Source organism: Alternaria burnsii (genome assembly GCF_013036055.1).
Source record: "Alternaria burnsii strain CBS107.38 chromosome Unknown 717, whole genome shotgun sequence".
Taxonomy (NCBI): Eukaryota; Fungi; Ascomycota; class Dothideomycetes; order Pleosporales; family Pleosporaceae; genus Alternaria; species Alternaria burnsii.
The window spans coordinates 222,439-247,691 of record NW_024066129.1 but is presented as its reverse complement, the minus strand read 5'-3'; the positions used below and the strand labels follow the sequence as shown (position 1 = coordinate 247,691).

The following is a 25,253-nucleotide window of genomic DNA, read 5'->3' as shown; positions in this document are numbered from 1 at the left end:
ATTACATGCTATTCGATTCATCGTAAAAGATTTAGAATGATATATTCGATACGGACGGACATCTAAAGCGTTCGATGCAATGACGCCTGCTGAAGTGATGTCTCTCAGGTCCTAGTGAGTGACCTTACTGTACGATGTACTCATCGAATGCGCTTGGCATATCCGAGGCAGTTGTGCCGTTCGAAGCATACGCGAGCCTATACATGGCCATATTGTCAGTATAATATATCTAGCATCATGTTTCGTGGTTAGAGGTTCTCTTACATGGCCTTATATGTCTCGTCTTCGAGGTCCAGAAGGTTGTATGTTGAACCGCCTTCAATCTCCAAAAGGTCTGGCTTGATACAGTCCTGGCTATCAGAAGCGACGTCAACCGACCTCCTCTTATTGATGAAACTATAACCAGCTCCCGTGTACTCCACGTTGTTGACTTCCCCACCATGGCAGACCAAATCCCTGCCGTTCGAGTCGAACACATGGATTATAGGCCCACAGTTACCTCCTCCGTGCGACCTGGTACTCAGTCTCCAGTTTGTGGGAATGGCACGGAACGAGTAAGCCCATGATACACCACCGGTAGCGTAGCATCGGTCGGGGTTCACGTTGGTGAACGTGACCCTGTTGCCACCACCACAGTGTGACTCGATGTGTCCTTGGATATCGATAGCTGCTACTGCAGCAGCGAGGGCAAAAACAGTGGTAAAATGCTTCATTTTGTAGAAGTAAGGAGAGCTGTGATATTGAAAGGTATCAAGTCAAGTCTGTAGAGGAGCGATTGATGGTGCGATGAGTGCTCTCTTGACCAGCTGCAGTCCACTCTTTTATACTTATCTCATTCATGTCTAAGAGTAGATGCACATGCATGCTCTTTGTTCAGCTTACCTGATGTATCTAGGTGACATCCCAAGTTCTGCATAGTAGACAGCGGTCAAAGCTTTGCAATGCCTCAGAGGAGAACTCAACCTTTAGCGATACAAGGATGATGATTAACCACGCGAGATGAGACCCTGAGAGCGTTGTAGCTTCAGGTACAAATGCTCGGAAGGTTAAACAGATAGAGTGATGAAGCCGTGCCGGGCGTCTACTGGTCCTATGACTGCTTGTGGCATGGTGGAGTCTCCTGCGTAGAGAATCTAGACCGACAATTCCAGAACATAAAAACATACGTGTTTTTTTATGTCGAAGACATCTGCACGTGCGTCAAAGCGGCATTGACTTCAAGTAGGTCCATAGTTGTGGGTCGGAAAACGGGAAAAGGCCTCAAATGGAGATCATCCGTACGACCAGGCCAATCAACGCTACTAAACATTCAAAGGACCAACCCCAAGTGGAGCCTCTTCGCACGTCCTTTGGTGTTCTTGCAGGACGCCTCGGGCGTAATTATATTGCTTCACAACGCTTGTTGAACAATTTCAGAACAGTAGTCAATTCGACTTAGCTTGTATACTCGATGTAACATTAGAATCCTTTTGGACCAAATACGTTCAACATAAGAATCGTTATTGACGGTGCAGCGCAAGCAATCAATTGTCCTACCTCTTTTTGTACCTCAAAGTGACCTTTCGTAAGCCTAGGTGAACTATCCCCCGCGTATCATTACTTTGATACAAGCCAGGTCCAGTACCAACAATCAGAGGTTGTGGATCGCCTCATACGATAGGCAAAAAGGTAATCAGATGGTATATGCCTGTGTCGACAAAACTTTTGACTCAACTCGCGTTTCCAGGATCCGAAACCCTGGTAATTGCTTCCTACATAAGTCGGATGGTGCGCTTTTGATGTCTCTTGAGCGCTTTCATATACGTCTCTTTAACTACTTTAATACCGCCACTCAATCCAACTTTGTTTGTTTTTGAGTCTCTCCAGCTGTATTGCCCAATGCCAATTCTCGTCCAAGCATTTTCGTTCTCTCGGAGTATCAGAGTATGTATGACCAGACCAAAAAGTCCTAAAACCAGTTCTCTAACTTGGTTCCGACGAGACGTATCTTGTTCTTGAGCATCTGGTACATCCAACCACATTCTGAACGTGAAAGGAAATGAGGACGTTTTATGGAAAGGCCCACTGGGAGCGTCGACATTCAGCCAGTAGTCTCCCTCGTCTCGGTCGAAGATCAAAGGGAGAATAACACCATGAATCACAAGATGAGGCATGATCCTGGCTTCTAGAGGCAGTGCCGTGTCAAGTACGATGTCGGACTGATGTGCCTCCGTGACGTTTAGCAAACCATCACCTAGGATCTCCACGCTTATTCTTGCTGAGTGCTCATCAAGCGACGAGTTGAGGCCATAAGTATAACAGAAAACATGTGAGAATCTTTCTGCGGTGGTCAAGTCTTCAAAACCATACAGAAGAGCAAATGGATAAGGTGGCTCGTCAATATAATTCCATCCGAGCCATGACCATGAAGGGAAGTTGGCCCGTCGCTGCACACTGTGGTTCTGCATACGCCAAAACAGTGTTGCATTTATCGTCCATTCAGAAGCTGGATTAAATGGGACACCAAATATGTGGAATAACGGTGTTTCGTGCGATCTGAACTCATTCAACACGCCTTGAATGGCGTTTAGACGATCTGACTCGTAGGAAAGCTGTCTGCGCATATACACGGAGATATGATCGAAGAAAGCGTCGAGAATACTTCTCGAACGGATGACTGTCTCATTGATGGAGGTACCTGGAAAAGCCACTGTCGTTGCAATCTTTGGCGGGCATCTTCTGTGCTGGAAAAATTGATCAGTGTTTCTTCTACTCGAAATGATTGTCTGCCCATTGATAGGATGAGTGCTCCCGAACGAATGTTGCATGTTGCACTGGATGTAGAAACCATTCGGCGTGAAAACCAGTTTCCGGACAGACATGACAGCCTCTTGATACGTCCATCCTCTGGTAGCCCATTTGGAGCCCTGGATTTCATCGACCGGATTGCTGAAGAAGCGCACAAAGGAGTATGGCCCCAACTGAAATCCTTCGCCTGAATTGCACTGACAAGAAGAGACTCCGGGTATTCCGAGTGTGTGGTCTGTGTCTCCTGCAGCGATGAATGTCAACGTGGCGCCAGCGTAAATTTTGCCCATATTGACAATCTGCTGGTGCTTCTGTGTTGTGCTGTGTTGATCGATACAATACCGATCGACCCACAGGTAGCGGAAACACAATTGTAGTGTAGCTATCATTGCGTCCCTGATAATGGGAGGGGCATCGGACAAAGAATCATCATTATCTGGTGCCTTTGTGTCACCCCAAACGTAGCTAAGAGCGAGGTACTTGGCGTTATGGGGCATCGGAACAACCTTTTCATCCTCGCAATCAATACAATACACTGTGAATTCAGTCCGTTTCTTAGTCTCGGGACATTCTTCCGAGTGGTCGGCCATGCATGTTTTCAGCCACTGTGAGATGTTGTCATATTCATCTTGTCCGAAGGCTGGGTGTGAAATTCCATCCTGGGAACACAATGAGACAGTATCCATTGGCAGCATGAGAAGTTGAACGGGACACCGATGTTGACGCTGGTAGCTAGAGGTATACGATTTCGGATCGTCGGTGACGATACAGAGCCGGCCCTGTACTGGACGTAGATCAAGATTGACCGATCCCAGGCTTACAAGAAAGTAATCTCTCGTCTGGTCCATGATGGAATCATCGAGTCTCCAACGCGCAAATAACTTGCAGCTTTTGCATCGGTTATCAACCTTTCCAAGTTTGATAATTGCAGTTTGCGAATTGTCTAGTCTCAAAGCCCTGATTTGTTCGAGATCGTTGCTGCCTATCTCATGGCACCTCTGACACAAGCCATTTGGAAGCAAGTTATTGTTCTGATCGACCGGTTTGTTGTATGCCTTCAATTTCCAGGCATCCAGATTCTTACTGGAGAAGTCCTGGTAGGGCTCATCGATGTAGATATGATCTGATAGGGGGCCGTCCGGAGTTCTAAAAACAATCTCTTCGATCACTTGTGCTTCGTCCGATAGCCTGGGTCCGTCAACATAGGCGCATTACAAGAGAAGTGGAGCAGCCTTACTTGGCATTCTCCACACCGTTCTGCATATCGTAAGTCGCCTCAGTTTGATTGAAGTCATCAGCAGCTGACATGGCCACGATCGCTCCTCATGTAGGTCGCGGCTTTCGCTTCCTGGTGTAAACCAGTGTTCCTGGCTTGGTGGTGGATTGATCGAGGGACTTTGCCCGTCGAGGCCTTGTCTATTCAGCTGTGATGGCGGTGTCACCAGTCTTAGCCTCGTCTGCTCCGCAACCATGTCCCGCTTCTTGGCGTAGCAGGCAACCACATTACGCTTAGCTTACGCAGAACGTGCCGAAGCTCCGTCATCACTCTCTTACTTGATGACACTCCTACGCTGGGTCAAAAGCTGCCGTTCAACCAGATCGCCAAATGATGCTCTATACCAATCCCACAAGTAACGTGGTAGGCTTCGACGGGCGGGTGTGGGCTCGGCGGAAGGGCTTTTAGTGGTCACACATATCCCTCATGTCGCATATCACATTCAGCGCAGGGACAGCATGTCGTGACTAGCCATCTAGCACTATTATCGCAGTACTGGAGGCGTGAATGCTCCGGCTATGGCGGAAACATGATTGTTGGCAAATGTACCTAGGTACCGAGCTAACTAAGAAGGGATGGACCCGTAGTCAGCGCACGAGCTGTCCTTAGCAGCCATGTGCCATCGACCCAAAGTTCATAGCTGAAAGGTACCGAAGCAAAGGTCCTCAATCTGTAGCACGAGTGAGCTCGTAAGAATGCGAGTATATGGATACAATCAAGTTCAACAAGAGTGTATGGTTCACAGTCTTACCTGCATTGGCATAGCGATTTTCTATACAGATGACAACAGGAAGAGTGCAGGGATTGATTCTGTTTAGGCAATGCGACCCGGCTCAAACGCCAAATGAGAAATTGTGCGTGCAAGATTTCATAAACGCTGGAACAAAAGCACCGTATGTCTCGTCCGCTGTAGCTGGTCCAAGAATACCGGAAAAGATCTCGCGTGCCTGGTCGTGGGGTGCGGGCATGTTGCTTAACAGTCCCTGCGCGAGCTGTAACCAGTCTGCGACTTGCGAAAATCTCGATCGCAATAATTGAATCTTCAAGCTAGTCAGCTTATCGCCATTGCTTGTGCAAGGGAATAGATGAATCGCTTACTTCTGCTGTTTGTTCGAAGGTATTTGTTTGCTCGCCGGCTCTCATTGCAATACGGTAGAATTTCTTACAGCCATCCAGAAGATCACAAACATCGCCTCCTTCTTTTTGGAGCCGCTCAAGATATTGGACGAAGTCGTGAATGAGCTGAGCATCAGTGCGCGCTTGAACCGACGCTGTATGTGCAAGTACTTCTGATAATAAGATCAGAACTGCGGAGAGTGGGAAGCATAGTGTTTGCCTTGACGCCGTTAGCCACTGAACATGAGATTGTCATTTAGCGGATTCTAAAGAATACATACCAGAGATGTGTCAATGGCTGCCATTGCAAGCGGAGCTGTACGCGGAGTATCTCCCGAGCTGCTATCACACAGGCGGCTCTAGCTAGCTGACTACTGGAAGGACATGTATTCAATTCAGCAGCCGGTTGTTCGTCAGAAACGTGATTAGATACCACCGGATGGGCTAACAGTACTACTATCATGCTGACTTTGGTTATGCAGCTAAAATAGATGTAGTGTAGCATAGCGATAGGCATTTCGAGGAGCGGCGATTCGTGCGATCGAAAGCCTGGCTGGATGCTGATCGGTAAAGAGTTTTTCCATACTTGAAGTTCTTTGTCGATTGCTGTGATGGCATCTTCAATATGAGAAAGCATCCGCTTGGCATTCCCGGAGAGCGCTTGTTGAAGTACTTTGTGAATCCGTAATTGCGTTACAGCAAGGACAGCTCGTCGTCGGAGATAAACGGTCTGCTCAGTCTGTATGAGATCTTCTATGGGATCCACATGGTCTGAGACATGATGATATACGTGTCCGGGAAATGCAATGTCGAAATTATCTACGTCTAGTGATGAGGGTGTACCATACCTGTGTGCTAGATCAGCATTGACAACATATGTTACCCAGAAGATCATTCTCTGTCTTTCTGCTACATTGGCCTCCAGATCGATATAGTGCTCAAACTTGTGCAGACCAAGCATGTATACCGACTGGGCGACAGTAGCTGTCAGTCGTGCAGTGACGCAGGCATCAGCGGTGCGCAGCATGAACAAAGTCATTGCGAGCAACGCCTCGCAGGTGGAGATCTGAGGCCTTTGAACAATGGCGAGCTCGACGTACATCGCAAACGCGTTCTTGAAGAATGCCCATGCTATTGAGGACATTCCAACGACGGACGCACTGACTGTCCTGTGATGTGCAGACATAGCCAGGAACGAACAAAGAGTAGCCCATCGACTTGGATTACTGGAACACTCGTCCACGCCGGCACGGTACTGTTCGACAAGTTGTTTCAGGACATCTTCCGTCGTAAGGAAGACCCCGTGAAGCTGGACTTCCTCAATGACTGGTCTTATCAACTCCACTGCATGATCTTCAGGAGGAAGGGATGTGAATGTTTTCCTCTCGAAGCAGCTCTGATTCGCCTGTATGCGAGCTCGCATCTGTCTTGCTGTCGTGCGGATATCTTCAGAAAACGCTATAAATTGCTTGACGGCTGTAGGTAACATTCTTTCGGTTTCACTGATACTGCAGGGACTCCGGTTTGATTCATCCCTACTATTGCGTCTTGGAATGGCTTGGCCTTTGAGCAGTGTGGTCAGTCTTATACAGTTTGATTTAGATTTTCTTCTATGGATTTACCTTCCTTAGGGTCCCGAGTTGCCGTGTCGTCACGCACCTCTTTGTGGCCTCTTGATTGTTCACTTTCAACAGTACGTCCAGGTTCTGACTGCGAAGAGTATCTGCCCTGGTCGTGCTGCTGTATGAGGGACTTGGTTGACACCTTACTGCACAAGATAAGCGACTCATCCGCTTGTACAACTCCTGTTCACGTTTACCTCTTCCCAGGGCCCCGTCGCCGCCGTACCGTATAGACACAGTGTTTCTCATACTTTAAGCAGTAACTACAGCAAGGCTGACCACCGTCGCAGCGTCCTTTCCTCTCCTTGCACTGCTGGCATGCCTGATGTAGATGAACGATCCCGTTAACTTTCAAGATTTCTCTTTTTGAGTTGGGGAGTACTTACGTTGATAATTCGTTTACGACCAAGCATGGTTGTAAAGGCTCCCACTGCTTTGCATTTGTGAAACTCTTTAGAAGATTGGACTGAGAGCACATGATCTTGTGGTTTGGCAACTTAGGGCTTACAAAGCATAAGCACGTGATCGGAATCGTCTCTCGATCACGTTTTGGAGTGCATCTCACTAGAGCATGAGTCCATCCCAGGGTAGATACGCTCGAGCCCTTCTTTGTTCCCACAACACTCCGAAAGCGCTCCGGCCTCAGGACGCATCTGAGACAACGTCTGAGGAGGCTGTCGACATGTGACTTTGCCCACGGATACAAATTGCATCCGAAGACTACCGCGCACAGACGTATTAGTAAGGCCGGATGTATTTTCCTTCGTACATAGAAGACGGATGCATTTTTTGCTAAGAACAATGACTACTTACGATTTGCTTACAAAAGCTGTGAGTACCTAGGTATGCTTGGTCATTCAGGATGTAACGAGGTTCCGAAGCCGCGTGCCAAGTTAGTTCATGGTCTTGCGCAGTATAAAAAGAGTCGCTGGGTGCTATATTGAGCCATATCAGAGAGCACATCAGTACTAATCGATTGCACCACGCATAATCTTCCAACAACAACTAGCCTGTCGTAGAGATGTCTGTCATTGCTGTCGCAGGAGGAACCGGAAAGCTCGGCCGTACTATAGTCGAAGCCATCCTTGAACAAGGAAAGCATCAGGTCGTCGTCCTCGCTCGACTGGTTCGTAGTTGTATCGCTTGCTATGTATTTCGCTGACATGGAGTTTTAGGGTAGCAAATCCAAAACTAAAGAGCTCGGTGTACCTGTACTTGGGCTTGACTATAGCAACGTGGAGGCTATCAGAGATGTCCTACAATCCAATGATATTGGCACAGTCATCTCGACTCTGGACACTATGGCTGGAGCGGAGCCAGAGATAGCATTGATCAGAGCCGCGGATCTGTCCACCAGCACGAAGCGATACATCCCAAGTTTCTGGGGAATCCGATATACGCCTGAGTAAGTCCTTCTTCTGAATGATCGACAAACAGACTGCTCATTGAAGTACAGAGTGAAAGCGATTTTTCCGGTAGCCGAAACTAAGCTCTCTGCGATGACAGCTCTCGAGGCTTCGTCTCTCGAGTACACCTGTGTGATCAACGGCTTTTTTCTTGATTACTACGTTATACCCAAGGTTTCGTCGTACATGGGCCCATTCCCTGTCGTCATTGATATGGCCAACAATGCTGCAGCAATTCCTGGATCTGGCGACGTGCCTGTCGCTTTCACGCACACTATGGATGTTGCGCGTTTTGCTGCTAGTCTGCTCGACATCCCCATCTGGAAACCAGAATCCTATATCGTTGGCGAGAAGCTGACTTGGAAAGAATTCGTGGCTATAGCTGAAGAAGTCAAAGGCGTCAAGTTCGATGTGCAGTTTGATCCGTTGGAGAACTTGCAAAAGTACCAAGTAACCGAGTTACCTGGACATAAGGACCTTTATCCTTTCTTTCCAAAACAGATGCTACAGCCCTTCATAGCCACGTTTGGCATACTATTTGCCAAGGGGTTCTTTGATTTCGATGCGATTCCTGGACAGGGCGGTATAAAGGCACGAGGCGTGAAGGAACTCGTGGAGCAGGCTTGGCGATAAGAATGGACTCACTTATATTGAGCGATCAAGGAATCCCAGAGAATGATCGGACTTAGACTTGCAGGAATGTCGGCAGAGTGCACTCGCTGGGCTTGCAATGTTGGTTGTTTGTGGGGCGGCGTGCGCACCCAACAGAGTGTTATTACCCCTCCTTCCCGATTGGGAAGGTTTGATAATCTGTCGATTGCACCGGCATTATGGTGAAGAGACGTCTTCGTTTCCGTTCTTCGCGAGAGCTCTAGCGATTATGCCACAGTGTGCTTACAACAATTCTCGACCAAGAAAATTCTAGTTTGAAACCCGAATTTGGGTGTTTCTCCTGATGGTAATACTGCGTGCATATACTGGCTTACCTTCGGTCGTCCACCATCGCCTCACGTAGCAGGCCGTCCAGTCCCTTTTCACACCAATCTTTCAGGTTTCACACCAATTGCAACATCCCCTACTCGAGCGATCATCCGTGACGGCGTGAATTAGGGGGATGCATACTCAGACAGGCAACAATCCTCACCTACCGATCACGGCAGAATCTGGCGGAACGCTTCCTTTTAGCAGCTTCACCTCAGCACTAGTCAACTACTGCAAGGGGCTTTGCTTTTCACGTACAAGGTGCTATAATCCACAGACTCCTGCTATTGCCTAAACGAGTAATCTGTCGTCCCAAGCAATATCAGGTAAAGCTGCTTGAGATGGTGTAGAATCGTGTTGATCAATGTTCCAACGCTCCAAGGATATTCGATGTCTCTCTGCGCGCCGTCCCGGGTCATTAGGGTCTGTCACGGACTGTGCTCGAATAATGATTTTGGTCTACACCGCCGTACTTGAGTAGTAAATGACGTTGTTCGAGTATCGTTGTAAGGTCGTGCCGTTCGGTTACTAATCTTCAGCGTACTCGAGCCAACAATCTTTCGTCACATCCATAGCGCTAGGCTTTGGACGAATGTAGGTTTACTCCGACCCTCCGCACTAGGAGTAGGATTTTAACGACAAGTTACATCACAGTAAGTGTTAAAGACGTTTTTTCGCAAGATACGAGTTATGACATATTGCATAGAGAGCGACCCACCACCTTTGGTACCAACGGAATCGGGTTATGTGGAAGCCGAACAAGCTTCCTCCACCCCAAGTTCTAAGAACGTATCGCTTAGAATTTGTCCTGCAAGGACACGTCGTCTCCTAAATCGTGAATCGTCAATATGGATAACATGTGGAGAGTATCCCGCTCGACAAGTCGTTGGGTTGGTGTCACGACAAGCCTTGAGAAAGTTGCCGCCTTATCCGGTGTCTGGAACTGACTTCGCACAGGGACGCTCATCCTGCGCAAATCGCCGGATCACATCTGGGGAGAAAGATGGAGACAATGCGATACAGCGGGTCCGAACTTGGGAGTCGAGATCCCTCTTGATGGTGTTGTGCATCGATCCCGACCCCCACGACAATTCCAAGGAATGCCTTGGTTATGCAGGGGCGGCATTAGGATCGGCACGCTCAAGCTTTCGTCGCACGCCGCGGGCGTTTTGCGAAACAGCCTTCCGCGATAACGGCAATGACCCTGAAATTAAGGATAAGCACTTTGGGATCCCTTGACACGTGAAAGATAAAGAAATAACGGTCGAGTAATCCCCAAGTCGATGCGACCGACTGAGCGACCGAGCAGCAGCTGTCGATTAACTTTGTGCCTGTGTATCGCGCGACCTCCGAGGACTGCACATGCTCAAAATAGACACAGTCTGCAGAGTTTTGAGGGACCGACAAGAGAAGTGCCCGGGACCTGCATTGCAATGCTGGGTGACGTCGGTGGCTGTCGCTTGAGAAACTGTTGGCAGAACCCCAACCGTGTATGCAACACGACTGTCGTCGGCATCGCGACCAAGATAGGTGCCCGGCACCATTGTTGAAGGCCAATAACGGGCTTATTGCGGTATGCGCGATGGCTATGGTTGGTTGCGGACGCGTATCCTTACAGCTTTCTGTACCAAAGTCGATCCCAACAGAGATTCTAGACAAAGCGACGAGGCCCACCCGGTGTGTTTGCCATGGCCACAACTCGTCCACCGTCGCGTCCACGACCCATTTTTCCTTTCGCGCCAGTCAGTGACGAAGGGTTGGCAGGCGAAAATGAGGAATCGCAGATCGGGAGCCCCAAAAATAATCCCTGGCCCAGCGCTGCTCCTTTAACCCCGGGCATGCTCCACCTCATGCTTTGCTAACATCGCTGCTGTTCATTCCACTGTCTTATCTTTCTTCCTTCTCCATCGCCTCTTACTATCAATTATTTCCTGCACAACAAGCCGCTTTTCTCCGTCACTCGCTAAAACACCATCTGGAAAATTCGGCACAGAGCTTGACGTCATCCCGTTGCAGCAGTTCGCGTTTGACCCTGGACCGCCGGAAGGTCGAGCGCATGCCATTGACTTCTAGTCCGGCGTCGAAAAGCACCCCATCGTTTCATTGATAAGATTTTGCTTCCACAGAAAAATCCGCCGCGAAAGCAAACACAGTCGCTTCCTTATCGCTCCGCCAGAGTGCTTTTCGGTCGGACACTTTGTCGAACTTGGGCCTGAGCGCGCCTCTACACCATGACGACACCGAACATGGAGCGGCCGGAGCCGACATACGATATGGATAGTAACCTTTACCCTCACCAGCGATCTTCCGACGAGGACGGCACAGTTGTGGGGGACGAACATCACCACCCTTTGCGTGTGGACACTGCGGCACGGCCAACACACATGAGATCGCGATCTGGCACCCATCTTACCGTCGAAACCGCACACGACGTCCCAGCCATGAAGGGCGTACAATCGCCTTCGCAAACACGTGAGCAGGCGAGCAGGCTCAACGACGACCTTGCCGTGCTGGCTATCGAGCAAGGCCTGGACGAAAAGGAGGCTCTGAGGCGTAATGCGTCAATGAACCCATCTCTATCACGCGTACGATCCCGTAGGGAGGACCTCGTAGACGACTTCGACGCGGCGACGAACCCACTGCACGAGCAGGCGGCTCGCTATACGCCACCTGAGAACCCGACCACGAGCTTCTCCAAGTTCTTCAAGAAGATTCACAACTCATCGTGGCTTGTGAGGTACTTTACGTACATTACTCCCATGGTTCTTCTGATCCTCATTCCAATATTGGTTGCGATATTTGCCTTTCCCAACGCTACTGTTGGGGGTGTTGAGCTTCTTTGGTTTTCCATCTGGCTTATGATCATATGGCTAACGCTTTGGGCTGGACGAGTGAGTATCTTTCGCCTTTCGCATTTACTAGCACTTACATCCATTGCAGGTACTTGCTAAACTCCTTCCATGGCCTATCGGTCTCGTCTCTAGTCTTTTCACCAACAACAGCAAGAAATGGAGAGACATGGGCAAGCAGCTCGAACTTCCAGCTACCTTGTTTTTCTGGTGGTTGGCCATCGAAGTGTCTTTCCTACCGACAATGACGAATCATCACGTTAGTGGCAACAAGGACACTAAACCCTGGGAAAAGACCATGAACAAGGTCCTCGTTTCTCTGTTCGTTGGTTTCGTTCTCAACTTCATCGAAAAGATCATCATTCAGCTCATCGCCATCAGCTTCCATCTTCGGACGTACCAAGATAGGATCGAGCTGAACAAGTTCCAGATTGGAAGCTTGGCCAAGCTGTACCGGTTCTCCAAAGAGAAGATCGCCATGGAAGATTCAGAGTTTGAACAAAACGAAGACCACGCTCCATCTGGCGCTCGCACTCCCGGTCAGATCCTCACAGAGGCACAAAAGAACATCAAAGTTGGTTTCAACAAGTTTGGAGATGTTGCCGGAAAGGTCGCTGGGGATTTCACAGGTCGCACAGTCACTGGCAGCGGCCATCCTCACCAGGTCGTTTTGCAACTCATCGGCACTACTAGTGGTGCTCAGGTCCTAGCCCGCCGACTCTACCGAACTTTTGCGCGACCTGAGACAGAGACCGTTCATGCCGAGGATCTTAACAACGCTTTTGACAGTGACGAGGAAGCTACTGCTGCATTTTCCATGTTCGACAAGGACATGAACGGCGACATCTCCATGGAAGAACTCGAGGCTGTCTGTGTCGAAATTGGTCGTGAACGCAAGTCCATCACCGCATCCCTGAAGGATCTCGATAGCGTCGTCTCCAAGCTCGACGATGTCTTCATGTTCATTGTGCTCATCATCACAATCATCGTGTTCATCTCGCTCATCTCGACGTCCGCCGCTGGTGTGCTTACGTCCGCTGGTTCGACCCTTCTCGCTCTGTCTTGGCTCTTCTCCGCAACCGCCCAGGAGTTCCTACAGTCTTGCATCTTCGTCTTCGTCAAGCACCCCTACGATGTCGGTGACCGTGTCACAGTCTACGGTAACACGGGAGATCTAGGCCGCGGCGACGACTACTTCGTCAAGGAGATTGCCCTCTTCTACACAGAATTCAAGAAGATGCAAGGTCACATTGTTCAAGCGCCCAACAGCTACCTCAACACGCTCTTCATCCTCAACCACCGTCGATCGGGAGCCCTCGCCGAAGCCGTCCCCATCATCATCAAGTTCGGCACAACGCTCGAGCAGATCGAACAACTCCGCAACGTCCTCCTCGAATTCGTCACCGCCGAGAAGCGCGAATACCAAACCAACATTCTCACCGAACTCCGCGCCGTCCAGGAAGTCCACTGGCTCGAGCTCAACGTCGTCTTCTTCTACAAATCCAACTGGCAAAACGAACTCCTCCGTCTCCAGCGCCGCAACAAATTCATCTGCGCCCTCACCATGGCCATCCAGGAATGCGGCATCGAGGGCCCTCGCATGCGCTACCCAGGCCAAAAGGAGAGCTTCCCCGTTTACCTCCAGAATCTGCAGAACCCGGCTACACCTGGTGTTGGCATCAACGGCACGCCCGACCAGCCCAACGGCAACATTCGCAACGAACCCCAAGACCAACCTTTTGTCGCGCCTGCAGAAGGCGTTGCATCACCTGGCGGTACGACGGCTGGACCCACAACCGGGCGCACGCGCTCAGGTTCCATCCTGCGCAAGCCGGGCGTAGCAGAAACGCTATCAGCCATGAACAAGCGCGTCGACTTCTCGCTAGGCATGAAGAGCATGGGCCTCGACGACCCATCAGGCGACGTGCTCGACGACCGCGAAGCCGAATCGCGCGCCCGCGCCACCGTCGTCCGCGTCACATCTCCCTCACGCAGCCAAGACCGCGACCGCGCGCGCGCTTCCGAAGACACGAGCGCCTCTGCGCGCTCCACGGGTCTCCAGCGCGTCGGCACAAACGCCTCGTCCGTCCTCAAGGAACGCACGCACCGGAACCGCTTCTTCAGCCGCTCCCGCCACAGCCATGGCGGCGGCGCAGACGAGGAGGCCGCCATGGCCGATATCCCAGAAGGCAGCGACTATGATACCCCTCCCAATGGACGCAAGAATACGCTGGATCCTAGGACCGGTGTGATTAGCCCTCGGGCCGTGCATAGTCGAGCAACGACGGAAGACGAGATTCCAATGCGCAATGCTAGTGCGGATATGCCGAGGAGTACGGGCGCGCTGCCTAGTACGGCGGATAGTGAGAGGACGTTTGGTCACCCGCAACGGTCGCGGACTGATGGGATTGAAATGAGGAGGTTTCACTAGAGTGGTGAACTTGTTTTCCTCTTCTTCTCTTCCTTTGAGTGTGATCATCCTCTCCTCCTGGAAGTGCAAAGCCTAGTAGTGGTGGGATAGGTTCATGGAACGACAAAAGTGTCCTAGTGTTTTTTCTTTGTCATCCTGTTTGTTCTTTTTTCTTCGACGCGTAGAGCGAACACTTTTTTAGAATTAGTCTGCAGACAGCCAAGGGCAGTGCGCCGGGCTTCTCTCTCTCCTTTATTTGTACATAATCTCTCCTTCAGTGCACATCGTCTGGGGACGAGGAATTCCAATAGACTGATTACAGAATCGCTCATGAAATATGCATGCACTACATTCAATGGAGAGACCAAACATCTCTTTGCAACAAAATGATTCTGGTACGATAAAGCATATCAATAGCTGTGTAGGCATGAACATAAGTCTGGAGTACTATAAATCTCTACAGTTTTCCTTGTCAGGAGCTAATGTAAGCTATAACATAGGGCTTATTACCTCTATACCCGTTCAGATCCTGCCTTGTATACCGTGCACGTGAGTCGAACACGACGACGACAACAACAGAAACATCAATTCGACCCAAGATGCTGTAAGAGGTAAAGTATGCTATTTCAGCGGAAACTAGTCCCACCGCTTACATCATGAATAAGCTTCAGCAACAGTCGCCCAGATGTCTTGTCTCCTCAGCTAACCACTTCTCCCTTTGACATAAAAACAACGAGTTTAGTACTCACCCTCCTCAACCTCATCGTCAAGCGAATCAGAAGCCACTTCTTCGTAATCTTTCTCAAGGGCTGCAAGATCTTCTCTCGCCTCGCTGAACTCACCCTCCTCCATACCCTCACCAACATACCAGTGCACAAACGCACGCTTGCTGTACATGAGATCGAACTTGTGGTCGAGGCGGGACCAGGCTTCCGCGATGGCAGTAGTGTTGGACAACATGGCCACGGAACGGTCGACCGAGGAGAGTTCGGAGCCGGGAACAGAGATGGGCCTGGAAAAGTGTTAGAAAATGGGGCACGAAGAGAAGGCAATGAGGGAAAGGGGAGACACGTACTTGGTGTAGTTGATTCCGAGCTTGAAACCAGTGGGGCACCATTCGACCAAGTTGAAGGACGACTTGGCCTTGAGCGCACCAGCGGCAGCGGAGCAGTCGCGGGGGACGATGTCACCACGGTAAAGGAGGGCAACGGCCATGTACTTTCCGTTGCGAGGGTCACAGACAACCATTTGGTTGTTGGGCTCGAAGCCTGGTCAAGTTAGCAAGACATGCACCCGACGGACCGACATGGCGTCTTAACGTACACTGGAAGGTAAGGTCAGAGACCTTGAAGCTCTCGTGGGAGCTCTTCTTGGCCGAGATGACAGGCGCGTAACTGATGAGCGGGTAGTGGATACGCGGGTACGGCACAAGGTTGGTCTGGAACTCGTTCAAGTCGACATTGAGCGCACCATCGAAGCGCAGAGACGAGGTGATGGAGCTAACAACCTGGGCGATGAGGCGGTTGAGATGCTCGTAGTTGGGACGGGGAATGTCCAAGCTGCGTCTGCAGATGTCGTAGACAGCTTCGTTGTCAACGAGGAAGGTGCAGTCGGAGTTCTCAATGGTGCTGTGTGTCGACAGAACGGCGTTGTAGGGCTCGACGACCGAGGTGGAGACGCGGGGAGCTGGGTAGACGGCGAACTCGAGCTTGCACTTCTTGCCGTAGTCGGTGCTGAGGCGCTCAAGGAGAAGCGCGCCGAAACCGGAACCGGTACCGCCACCGAAAGAGTGGAAGATTAGGAAACCTTGGAGCGAGGAGCAGTTGTCTGTGTGCGCGTGTCAGCAGGCGCATCGTGTTGGAGTCGAGCATCCGACTCACCAGCAACGCGACGGATCTTCTCAATGACGCTGTCGACCATCTCCTTGCCGATGGTGTAGTGGCCACGAGCATCTATCCTCGTCAGTATCTTCGTGTCTCCAAACAGCTTCCCGACACGCACAGTTGTTGGCAGCATCCTCCTTGCCGCTGATCAACAGCTCAGGGTGGAACAATTGGCGGTAGGCGCCGGTTCGGATTTCGTCGATTGGCGAAGGGTCCAAGTCGACGAAGATGGAACGGGGGACGTATTTGCCGCTGCCAGTCTCGGTGAAGAAGGTCTCGTAGGAACCGCCCTCACCAAGCTCCTTCGCATCGGGGTTGGGGCGACCATCGGGAAGCAGACCGTGCTCGAGGAGGTACCTGGCGTTACAGTGTCAACAAGCCTTCGGGCGCATGCGGTTTCGCGACAACGTACAGCTCCCAGGCGCTGTTACCCAGCTGGGTACCAGCTTGGCCGATGTGAAGGTGGCAGATCTGTAGAGCTTGGTGTTAGCAGTGTGCGCTGTGTGAAGATGCGACGAGTTTGAGTCGTCCCCATTCCTAGTTCTTTTCATGTCCTCTTGTTGCCAGACAATGAACAGCAGCACGAAGCTCCGTCTGATGCATATCGGCGCAAGAAGCGGGGGTCCCCCGCTGCCCTACAAGCAATTGAAGCCCCAAAAGAAGCCGTTCCAACGTGACATACCTCTCCTCGCATGGTGGATGTATTGCTGTGTCAAACAGACGACTGTCGAAGGAGACTTCAAGTTCCTGGCGTCGACGCTGGAGGCAGAAGTGTTCTGGGTTCAAGCGGTGAGGAGCGCCGCGTTGGTCTAGCTTGGTGGGGTCGCTGCAGGGGTCTGGCGCACGGTTTGTTTATGTACGCGACCAGTCCGCGACCAACTAGACACGCCTTGCCGCTTTCAACCATATCAACCGTGGCGGCCATGCGGCACAGCGGGAAGACCGTTCGTTTTTCAGGGATCCGTCCCTTGCGGTGTGATGGCGAAGACAGCACTGGAACTCTCGTACTACTTGCTGTGCCTAGGACGGTATTGGTGGCCAGGATTTGCGGTGTGGAGAGTCAGTGAACTATCAAGTGCAAGCCGACGATCCTAACAGTGTATGCACAAACCTTGTGCGCCAAGTTAGTTGATGTTGCGAACCATGTCCATTCCTAGTCTAAACTGCCTCCTTTGGAAGGACAGGGGATATCATGTGCTGAAGGAAACCAAAAGCGCCGTCTATGTGTACTCCATCACTCACAACAGCATTACTCTCCAGGCCCATCGACCACAGCCTCCTTCCCCTTCTCACTCCACTCCCCTGCACTCGCATCCACCTCCCTCATCCTATTCTCCTTCTTCTCCCCCTTGTTGTAGAATTCTCTGATATCCTCGCACCCCTTTGGTGTTCTGCAAACCTCGCGTGCCTCTTGATCCGCCGTCTTCCAAATCGTCTCTCTAACCTCCTTGCCCACCTTCTCAATCGCATCCATGGCCCAAATGACATCGAGATGCTCGTAGCCTTCGATGACCTTGGAGTGTACAACATCAACGTATGGTTCTCTTCCACGCTCAAAGCGACGGAGCAGGCGATGGCCGTCGACTAAATCGTCGGAACCACACACCCAGAGTGCAAAGGGGGGAGTTTGTGGACCGTACCACGCGTAGCGCTCTGCCTCTTTTCTCTCACCCTTCTCCTCCTCTTTCTCGTCATCCAAGTCGTGAGACTGGTTGTGAGTTTGGACCTGCTTCTCGTGTTCCATCTCCGCATCCTCCCTATCCTCCATAATCTTCTCCTCTCTCGTAGCCAAGATACATTTTTGCCGTGCAAAGCACTCTCTTCCTAGCCACCACCTCATACTCTCCGCACTAACATAAACCGGCGCGAATTGGAACATGCGGTTCCGCAAATCACGCTCCCATCGGTCGTCTGTCCAGTTGAACAAAAACGCAAAGACACGGTATCCCATGGATCCATAGAACCTCCCTGGCAGGAGACTATGCATAATCATCATAAAAGGAATGAAAGCGTGAATCCCAAAAACAGTCCGAAACATGTTTGGACTAATAACCTGCATGAACTTGAACTGCGCTTTCCCTATCAGCTTCCCCGCATAAGCCGCAGGCGCCAGTCCGCAGAAGACACTAATCTTTTCCCCAATCTCGGGTCGTTGTTCCTTGGCCAACGCAACGAGCGTCTGTGTAGTTCCCTGACTATGCGCCACGAGTCCCAACTTCTCAAACCCAGTCTCTGATAGGACGCGAGAGATGAGCGCGGGAAGGTCCATGACGCCCATTTGACGAATGTTCCACGCCCACATGCGTGGATCTCCGTATTGTAATGTGCAGTGTCGCGGCTTGAACCCGCATCGGTTGTTGCCGAGCCAAACGTCGTAACCAGACTTTGCGAGGAAGAAAGCTAGACTGTCGTCGTCGTTGGTGCAGTATGCGCCGGCCGATTGCAAGAGGCCGTGTATCATAAGCACCGGGTACTTTTTTTCGCCATCGGGGTATTGCGAGCCGGTAACGTGCGTGCCATCTTGGGGAAAGAGTTCGGGAGAATGGGGAGAGCGCGCAGAAGCGTCTGTACGTGAGTAGTCACGCGGGTTGTAGAGGTGCCAGAGTTCGATGACGAAGCCGTCTTCGGTTTGGACGTTGAAGATCTCGCAGTCTAGACCTACGCGGCGGGCATAGTGGCGTACGTCGCAGACCAATGGATCAGGACCGCCTTCCAAAGGTGAGAAGTCATCGATTGGGCTGCTGTCTTCTCCAGACTCCAGTTTCTTGGCTGACGGTGCGGTGTCGCGTTTCTTCCATGCTCTTTCTGCTTCTCGACGTGCGCGCTTTCGTTTGGTTTCTTCTTCGTGGAAGGGACGCCGTTTCTCCGGATCTCGGAATGTCAGGAGAAGAAATAGGTGTTTGCACATACCCGGGAGTGACGTAAAGCCAGCGCCCAAGACAATGACGAGCAGAAATAAAAATGACAAGATACCCGATGAGAATCGAAAGAACCAGCATTGACATTGCCTCATGAGTGTAGGCGGTCCGTACATGGGAAGAGGCGGGAAAAGAGGATTCGTCTTCCATGGTGCTTTGGAATCTCCCAGTGGAACATCAGATTTGCCCTCACCATCCATTTCTGCTTCTTTCGGGAGCAGGCCATGTACCGTTCCATCTTTTGCTTCTCTCAGTCGCGGTTCCAAAGGTTCTTTTTGCGCCGGATCACGGTCGTCAATAATATCTCGCAGCTGGTTCAGCTTTGTCGCCTCTTCAAGCGGAACGGCAGGTAAGCGATGGCCGTTTGCGGTTTCGACAACGGGGTCTTGCGGCGTTATGAAGCGTGCTTCGACCGCCTGTGTAGAGCCTGTGTTCTCATCTTCTTGATCTGGTGTGTATTGTCCGAGACGCTCGGCCTGGTGTGCGAAATCTACTGCGGCCTGTGTCTTGGATTTGTTCTTCTGGTCGTCGTGGTTGAATTGCTCTTCAATACGGTGTTTGACGGATGTGACAGCGGCACTCGGCATGTTGGTTTAGGTAAAGTCGTGCGGTTCGAGAACGGTGATGTGGAGAATCCAGGGTTCCGTGGAGCATAAGTACGGCTGTTCGGCAGCTCAGACGCTTCCCAGTGTTATGTTCCCAGTGATGTGTTCCCAGGTGGATGGTTACGATCGCCGGAACGCGCAGAAAGGGTCGTGAGGCACAAGGGTGAGGTTGAAAGACGTGAAAGACATGTTGCGGCTTTTTTGTGAATTGATATTTTTGACGCGGTGGCTGCTCGCGCCTTGGTTGGAGATAACATTACGTCAGGGTTGAAGAAGGACGCGGCAAATCAACAAGCGATCTCCAGACGGGATGCATGTCAACTACCGCATTTGGAAATTTCATAGCGGGAGATGGAAGCAGGGTTTACCGTTGTGTGGCTATGGTTTGCATGGCGTTCGCACTGATTTGACATGTGAAGAGATTGCGGACTTGACTCAGGTGTCGAATTATCAGGAGTCCTGTTGGATTACTGTCCCCAATCAGTTCAGTAGACGCGGGGACTCGTCGCACGTACCCATGCATTCCGAGCGGACTAGCTCTGCCGAGGCAATGCGGCTCTACTACTATCTGATGGCCGGGCTCATGGCAAGCAACAAACAGAGAGCCGCCAATGCTCACAACACTGTCCATTGAGGCAGACATTCTTCTGTAATCCATCATGGACGCGCAGAATGGAGTCGTTCATGCACACAAGAAGCGACGGAGGAGACGTCTTGACCGCCCTCCTATCTCGGCGCGATTACTGCTCGACGACCGCATCAAGGGCGAGGTTGGAGTGCTGTCGGAGGACTTGTTCAACGACCTGTTTCCTGGATCCAGAAGCAGGAGCGCGGGTATGTGAAGAGCAGAGTTGGTAGTGGGTGTGCGAGAGAAGTCGCTGACAAGAGCAGCAGCGAACGGAGACACGCCAGACTCGCATCGCGTCCAACACGTCGCCATAACCCCTTGGCTACCGAGCTCCATCGTCGTTTCTCAGAATACTCCCTGGACCATCCTGCCGGTGCGACCAGCTGACAAGACGGAGAATGGCACAGCGCGTCCGCATTCGTCTCTCCAGATCCCAGCGTCGTCCCTCGCCCTCCAGTCGTTTTCGCACCTCCTCCAGAACATCGCCCCGAACAAGACGCAGAGGCGAGACACACCCATCGAGGTGCGCATATACGATGTTGTACCCGTCGGGCTGGATACCGTCTACGTCAATCTGGACACGGAAGCGCTGCGGAAGCTAGACGAGGTGCATGCAAAATTCGGCGGGGGCTTCATTACCCAGATGAATGGTGCATCGCGAGCCTCCAAGAGCCGTCTCGAAGCCAACGGGACAAAGGGCAAGGCTGTCGACCTCGCTGCGCAAGAGGAGATTTGGCGACAGGCCGTGCGCGAAGCCCTACAACTACCCACCGTCCTCCACACTGGCGATTTGCTTCCTCTGAAGCTACCCGCTCATCCCATCACCCACGTCCCACCTCCGCCAGCCAAGATCAGCGCCTCCGAACCTGTGTCGCAAGGTCTCTTGCTACCGAGCACGAGAATCGTCATACTCCAATCGCATCGCAGCAGCTCCAAGCAAGCTGTCCTCCTCCCACCCGTTAAGCAGCCTGCGACTACCAATGGTTTCGGCGACGACGACGAAACCGACGATACGTCCAACGATACCTTCTACTCCGCAGCAGAAGACAATTCGCGCAATGCCTCTCCGCCAGACGAGGAATCTACCGATAATTTCGAGTCTGAGCTCTCTGAAAGCGATGCTGGAGACCTGTCCGACGAGTCCGACGACATCATCTCGCTGAATGCGCCTATGCTCCCGCCTCAGTCCTCCGGTGTGCTTTCGTCCTTTACGTCCGCAACGCCCCGGCCCGGCAACTTCCGTACCAATGGAATTGCGACCCCAGGATCAGTCTACTCCAGTTTCACGGCTACGACAGCCCGCGGGCCGACAAGCAAGAGTAAGGTGTTCAAGGCTCAAGGGCTCCTCCAGAGCGTTCCGGATGATCTTGTTCACCCAAAGCCTGGGAGCGAAGACGACGAAGAAGCTCGTGTATTCGTCGACATAAATACACTAGTCAAGGTTGGCTGCTTCTCGGGCGACTGGGTGAAGCTCGAAGGTACCGAAGGCCCTTCATCACATCCCCTCTGGGGCTTGGGCGCATTCGGACGAGCAGATGAAGAAGAAAACACGAATTGGCGCCCCGTCAGGGTCTTCGGCTTGCCAGAAAACATGTCCAAGAAGGTGGCACGATACCCCGTCCAGAAGACTTCAGATCTTGATCGACGAAGCAGCTTCTCGGGCTTCTCACAACCACCTTCGTCGCTACATGCCTATCTTTCACCAATTCTTCTTGCAAACCTAGGCAGTCCTTCTCACCTTCGCATCACCCCATTGACCCCCAGCCAGTCTTCGCATCTGCCTAGGAGCGCTATCCAGAAGCCGCGGTTGAACAGCTCTTCTTTGCCACCATCCGCTAAAGAGGTCACACTCCTAAAAGTATCAACACCTCTATCGTCCGATCGATTGCTTCAACCTAGTTTGTTCGCTGCCTTGAAAGACCATTTTGAGCAAAAGCGGCGGATAGTGAAGAGTGGTGACCTAATAGGCGTATCAATCGACGAGTCCCTTGGTCGTGCAGTGTTCCAAACTACAACAGAAGAGGATGTCGGTAACGACGAGCTTCTCGTGAGAGCCAAGCCAACTGCTAGTGATGAAAGCACTAGTGTCAGCAGCCGCAATCCAAAGGTCGTATCGTGGTTCAAGATCGGCAACGTATCAAGTTCCACTCACACGTCTCACGATGGCGAAGAGGCTGATATTTGGGGCGGCGCTGTGACGGTAGATGCTGCTAGCACAAAGATGGAGATGAACGGTAGCGAGCAAGGCAAGACGCCAGCTCCCATCAGCAATGCATGGCAATACTATCTGGGTGCTAAACGAGCTCCTGTATCAGGCTCTCAAAAGACCACGGCACTGGACGAACTGCCTAAACCCTACATCTCGTCGCTTCGAAGACGATTGCGCGAACTCATGTCCGTGGCTACCAGCCCTCGAGCCATCCACCTAGGTCTGCCGCCTATCGCCGTCTTGATTACTTCAACCCAACGTGGCATTGGCAAGTCTACCGTTGCGACCAAAGCTTGTGAAGACCTTGGCCTGCACACGTTCTCTATCGATGCTTTCGATATCGTCACTGAAGGCGGTGCCGGAGGTGGCGATGTCAAAACTGAAGGCTTCCTAAAAGCTAGGGCCGAGCGAGCCTTGACTTGTGGCGCTGAGTTTACAGCACTGTTAGTCAAGCATGTCGACGCACTCAACGCTGATCGTATGAACACAGCATTAAAAGAGATCTTGGCCGACTCTCGCGTACTGATCGCAACAACAACCGAAATCGACAAGGTACCAGAAGGTATTCGCGGGCTCTTCACCCACGAGATTGAGATGACAGCCCCTGACGAAGGCGAAAGAGAAGGTATTCTTCGAAGCATCGTCGACGACGCCGGCATCCGTCTCTCCCCTGAAGTTGATCTAGCAAACGTCGCTGTCAAAACTGCCGCCCTCGTAGCTGGCGACCTCGTAGATGTTGTCGATAGAGCTCTCGTCGCAAAGCAACAACGCCTCGAAGCCCTCGCTGTGTCTGCTTCGAAATCACTTACCCCACCCGACACAATCACCACTCGCGACATTGAACTAGCCGGCGGTCACTTTAGCAACAGTCTCACAAAAGCTGATCTTGACACCGCCGTCGACGCCGCACGTAAGAACTTTGCTGATGCAATCGGCGCGCCCAAGATTCCCAACGTGGGCTGGTCTGATGTGGGAGGTCTCACGCACGTCAAAGACGCTGTCATGGAGACGATCCAACTTCCTCTATCACGTCCTGAGTTATTCGCAAAGGGCATGAAGAAGCGCAGTGGAATCCTCTTCTACGGTCCTCCCGGAACAGGAAAAACACTCCTTGCAAAAGCCATCGCCACGGAATTCTCCCTCAACTTCTTCAGCGTAAAGGGCCCTGAGCTGCTCAACATGTACATTGGTGAGTCGGAAGCCAACGTCCGCCGTGTCTTCCAGCGCGCTCGTGACGCGCGTCCTTGTGCTGTCTTCTTCGACGAATTGGATTCCGTGGCGCCGAAGCGCGGCAATCAGGGTGATAGCGGTGGCGTCATGGACCGCATTGTGAGTCAGTTACTCGCTGAGCTCGATGGCATGAGTGATGGAGGCGAGGGTGTGTTTGTTATTGGTGCGACGAACAGGCCAGATTTATTGGATCAGGCGTTGTTGAGACCCGGTCGTTTCGACAAGATGCTTTATCTGGGTGTGAGCGATACGCATGAGAAACAGCAGACTATCTTGGAGGCGTTGACTAGGAAGTATGTTTACATCTCTTTTCCCTTGTGTTTCAGTCATTCAAGATTGGGGGAGAATGGGAAGAGATTTATGGTTACTAACGATTTGGCAGATTTACTCTTCATCCGTCCGTTAGCCTCGCCCGCGTATCCCAAGGGTTACCTTTCACATATACAGGAGCAGACATGTATGCCCTCTGCTCCGACGCCATGCTCAAAGCCATCACACGGAGTGCCAAATCAGTCGACGAGAAAGTCGCAGCATACAATTCAACACACAACCCACCCATTACCATTGCTTATTTCTTCGACCATCTCGCTACAGAGGAGGACACGGCTGTCATGGTGACAGAAGAAGACTTTATGGAAGCACACAAGGAGCTGGTGCCTAGTGTTAGTGCGGACGAGTTGAGGCACTACGATAGGGTGAGGAAGCAGTTCGAAGGTGCAGGGAAGAAGGAAGGGGCAGAGACGAAGAACGGTACTGCCGCTCCTCCTGTAGCCATCGAACAAGCTTCTAGTGCAACAACGGCCAAGGGCAAAGCGAAAGCTCCCGTCCACGAGGACGAGACCGAAATGGTTATCCGCACAGAAAACGTTCAGCTGAACGGTAATGCGGGTGCGAGTGGAAACGGACTGGCGGGTGGCGGTGTGGATATCAGTGGAGGTAGTGCCGCAAGCAGTGGCGGGAGTAGCAAGGGCAAGGGCAAAGCGCCGGTGAATCATAGTCAGGGAAAGAGTAGTGTTGACATCGCCGAAGGAGGATTTGGAGATGCAACGCAGGATGACGATTTGTACTCTTAACTTGTTTTTTTTTTCTCCTCCTCCCCACCTTTTGCTGTTGTAAATATTAGAGATTTTTACATAGCGCCTGATTTTTTTTTCTTTACTTTCCTTATGATTGGGCCTCTTCCATTGAACTTCAAATCCGTGCATAGGGTACTCTTGCCCGGGCTGTGTTCTGTGCGTTTCACCTCCCTGCTTTCGGCTAGAACATCTCAACTTCAAGGCAGCATAGAGGGTTCTGATTCATCGCAAGTAGGGTCTTGTTGGTTGGTACGCCC

The 25,253-nt window shown here is 51.6% G+C and overlaps 6 protein-coding genes across 6 annotated transcripts; 3 read left to right on the top strand and 3 right to left on the bottom strand.

The window, feature by feature from the left end:
• Positions 1-124: 124 nt before the first annotated feature.
• GT037_010645 (uncharacterized protein) lies at positions 125-7,214 on the bottom strand (the record flags this gene model as incomplete). The annotated part of the gene is made up of 9 exons (XM_038935692.1): positions 125-197; positions 265-732; positions 1,756-3,975; positions 4,025-4,109; positions 4,992-5,103; positions 5,162-5,399; positions 5,461-5,495; positions 5,766-6,602; positions 7,188-7,214. The coding sequence occupies 9 exons, from the start codon at positions 7,212-7,214 to the stop codon at positions 125-127; spliced, it is 4,095 nt and encodes a 1,364-aa protein (XP_038781696.1).
• A 608-nt stretch (positions 7,215-7,822) lies between these two features.
• On the top strand, positions 7,823-8,840 carry GT037_010644 (uncharacterized protein; the record flags this gene model as incomplete). The annotated part of the gene is made up of 3 exons (XM_038935691.1): positions 7,823-7,927; positions 7,977-8,206; positions 8,258-8,840. 3 exons carry the CDS (start codon positions 7,823-7,825, stop codon positions 8,838-8,840), a joined length of 918 nt encoding a protein of 305 aa, XP_038781695.1.
• Positions 8,841-11,419: 2,579 nt separating this feature from the next.
• GT037_010643 (ms ion channel protein 1) lies at positions 11,420-14,468 on the top strand (the record flags this gene model as incomplete). The annotated part of the gene is made up of 2 exons (XM_038935690.1): positions 11,420-12,079; positions 12,129-14,468. 2 exons carry the CDS (start codon positions 11,420-11,422, stop codon positions 14,466-14,468), a joined length of 3,000 nt encoding a protein of 999 aa, XP_038781694.1.
• A 717-nt stretch (positions 14,469-15,185) lies between these two features.
• On the bottom strand, positions 15,186-17,024 carry GT037_010642 (tubulin-domain-containing protein; the record flags this gene model as incomplete). Its single annotated transcript, XM_038935689.1, has 7 exons — positions 15,186-15,459; positions 15,523-15,715; positions 15,771-16,274; positions 16,328-16,399; positions 16,449-16,687; positions 16,743-16,801; positions 17,013-17,024. 7 exons carry the CDS (start codon positions 17,022-17,024, stop codon positions 15,186-15,188), a joined length of 1,353 nt encoding a protein of 450 aa, XP_038781693.1.
• Positions 17,025-17,579: 555 nt separating this feature from the next.
• GT037_010641 (alpha beta-hydrolase) lies at positions 17,580-19,835 on the bottom strand (the record flags this gene model as incomplete). The annotated part of the gene is made up of 1 exon (XM_038935688.1): positions 17,580-19,835. The coding sequence occupies one exon, from the start codon at positions 19,833-19,835 to the stop codon at positions 17,580-17,582; it is 2,256 nt and encodes a 751-aa protein (XP_038781692.1).
• A 677-nt stretch (positions 19,836-20,512) lies between these two features.
• On the top strand, positions 20,513-24,993 carry GT037_010640 (peroxin 6; the record flags this gene model as incomplete). Its single annotated transcript, XM_038935687.1, has 3 exons — positions 20,513-20,687; positions 20,745-24,213; positions 24,303-24,993. The coding sequence occupies 3 exons, from the start codon at positions 20,513-20,515 to the stop codon at positions 24,991-24,993; spliced, it is 4,335 nt and encodes a 1,444-aa protein (XP_038781691.1).
• Between the last annotated feature and the right edge of the window lie 260 nt (positions 24,994-25,253).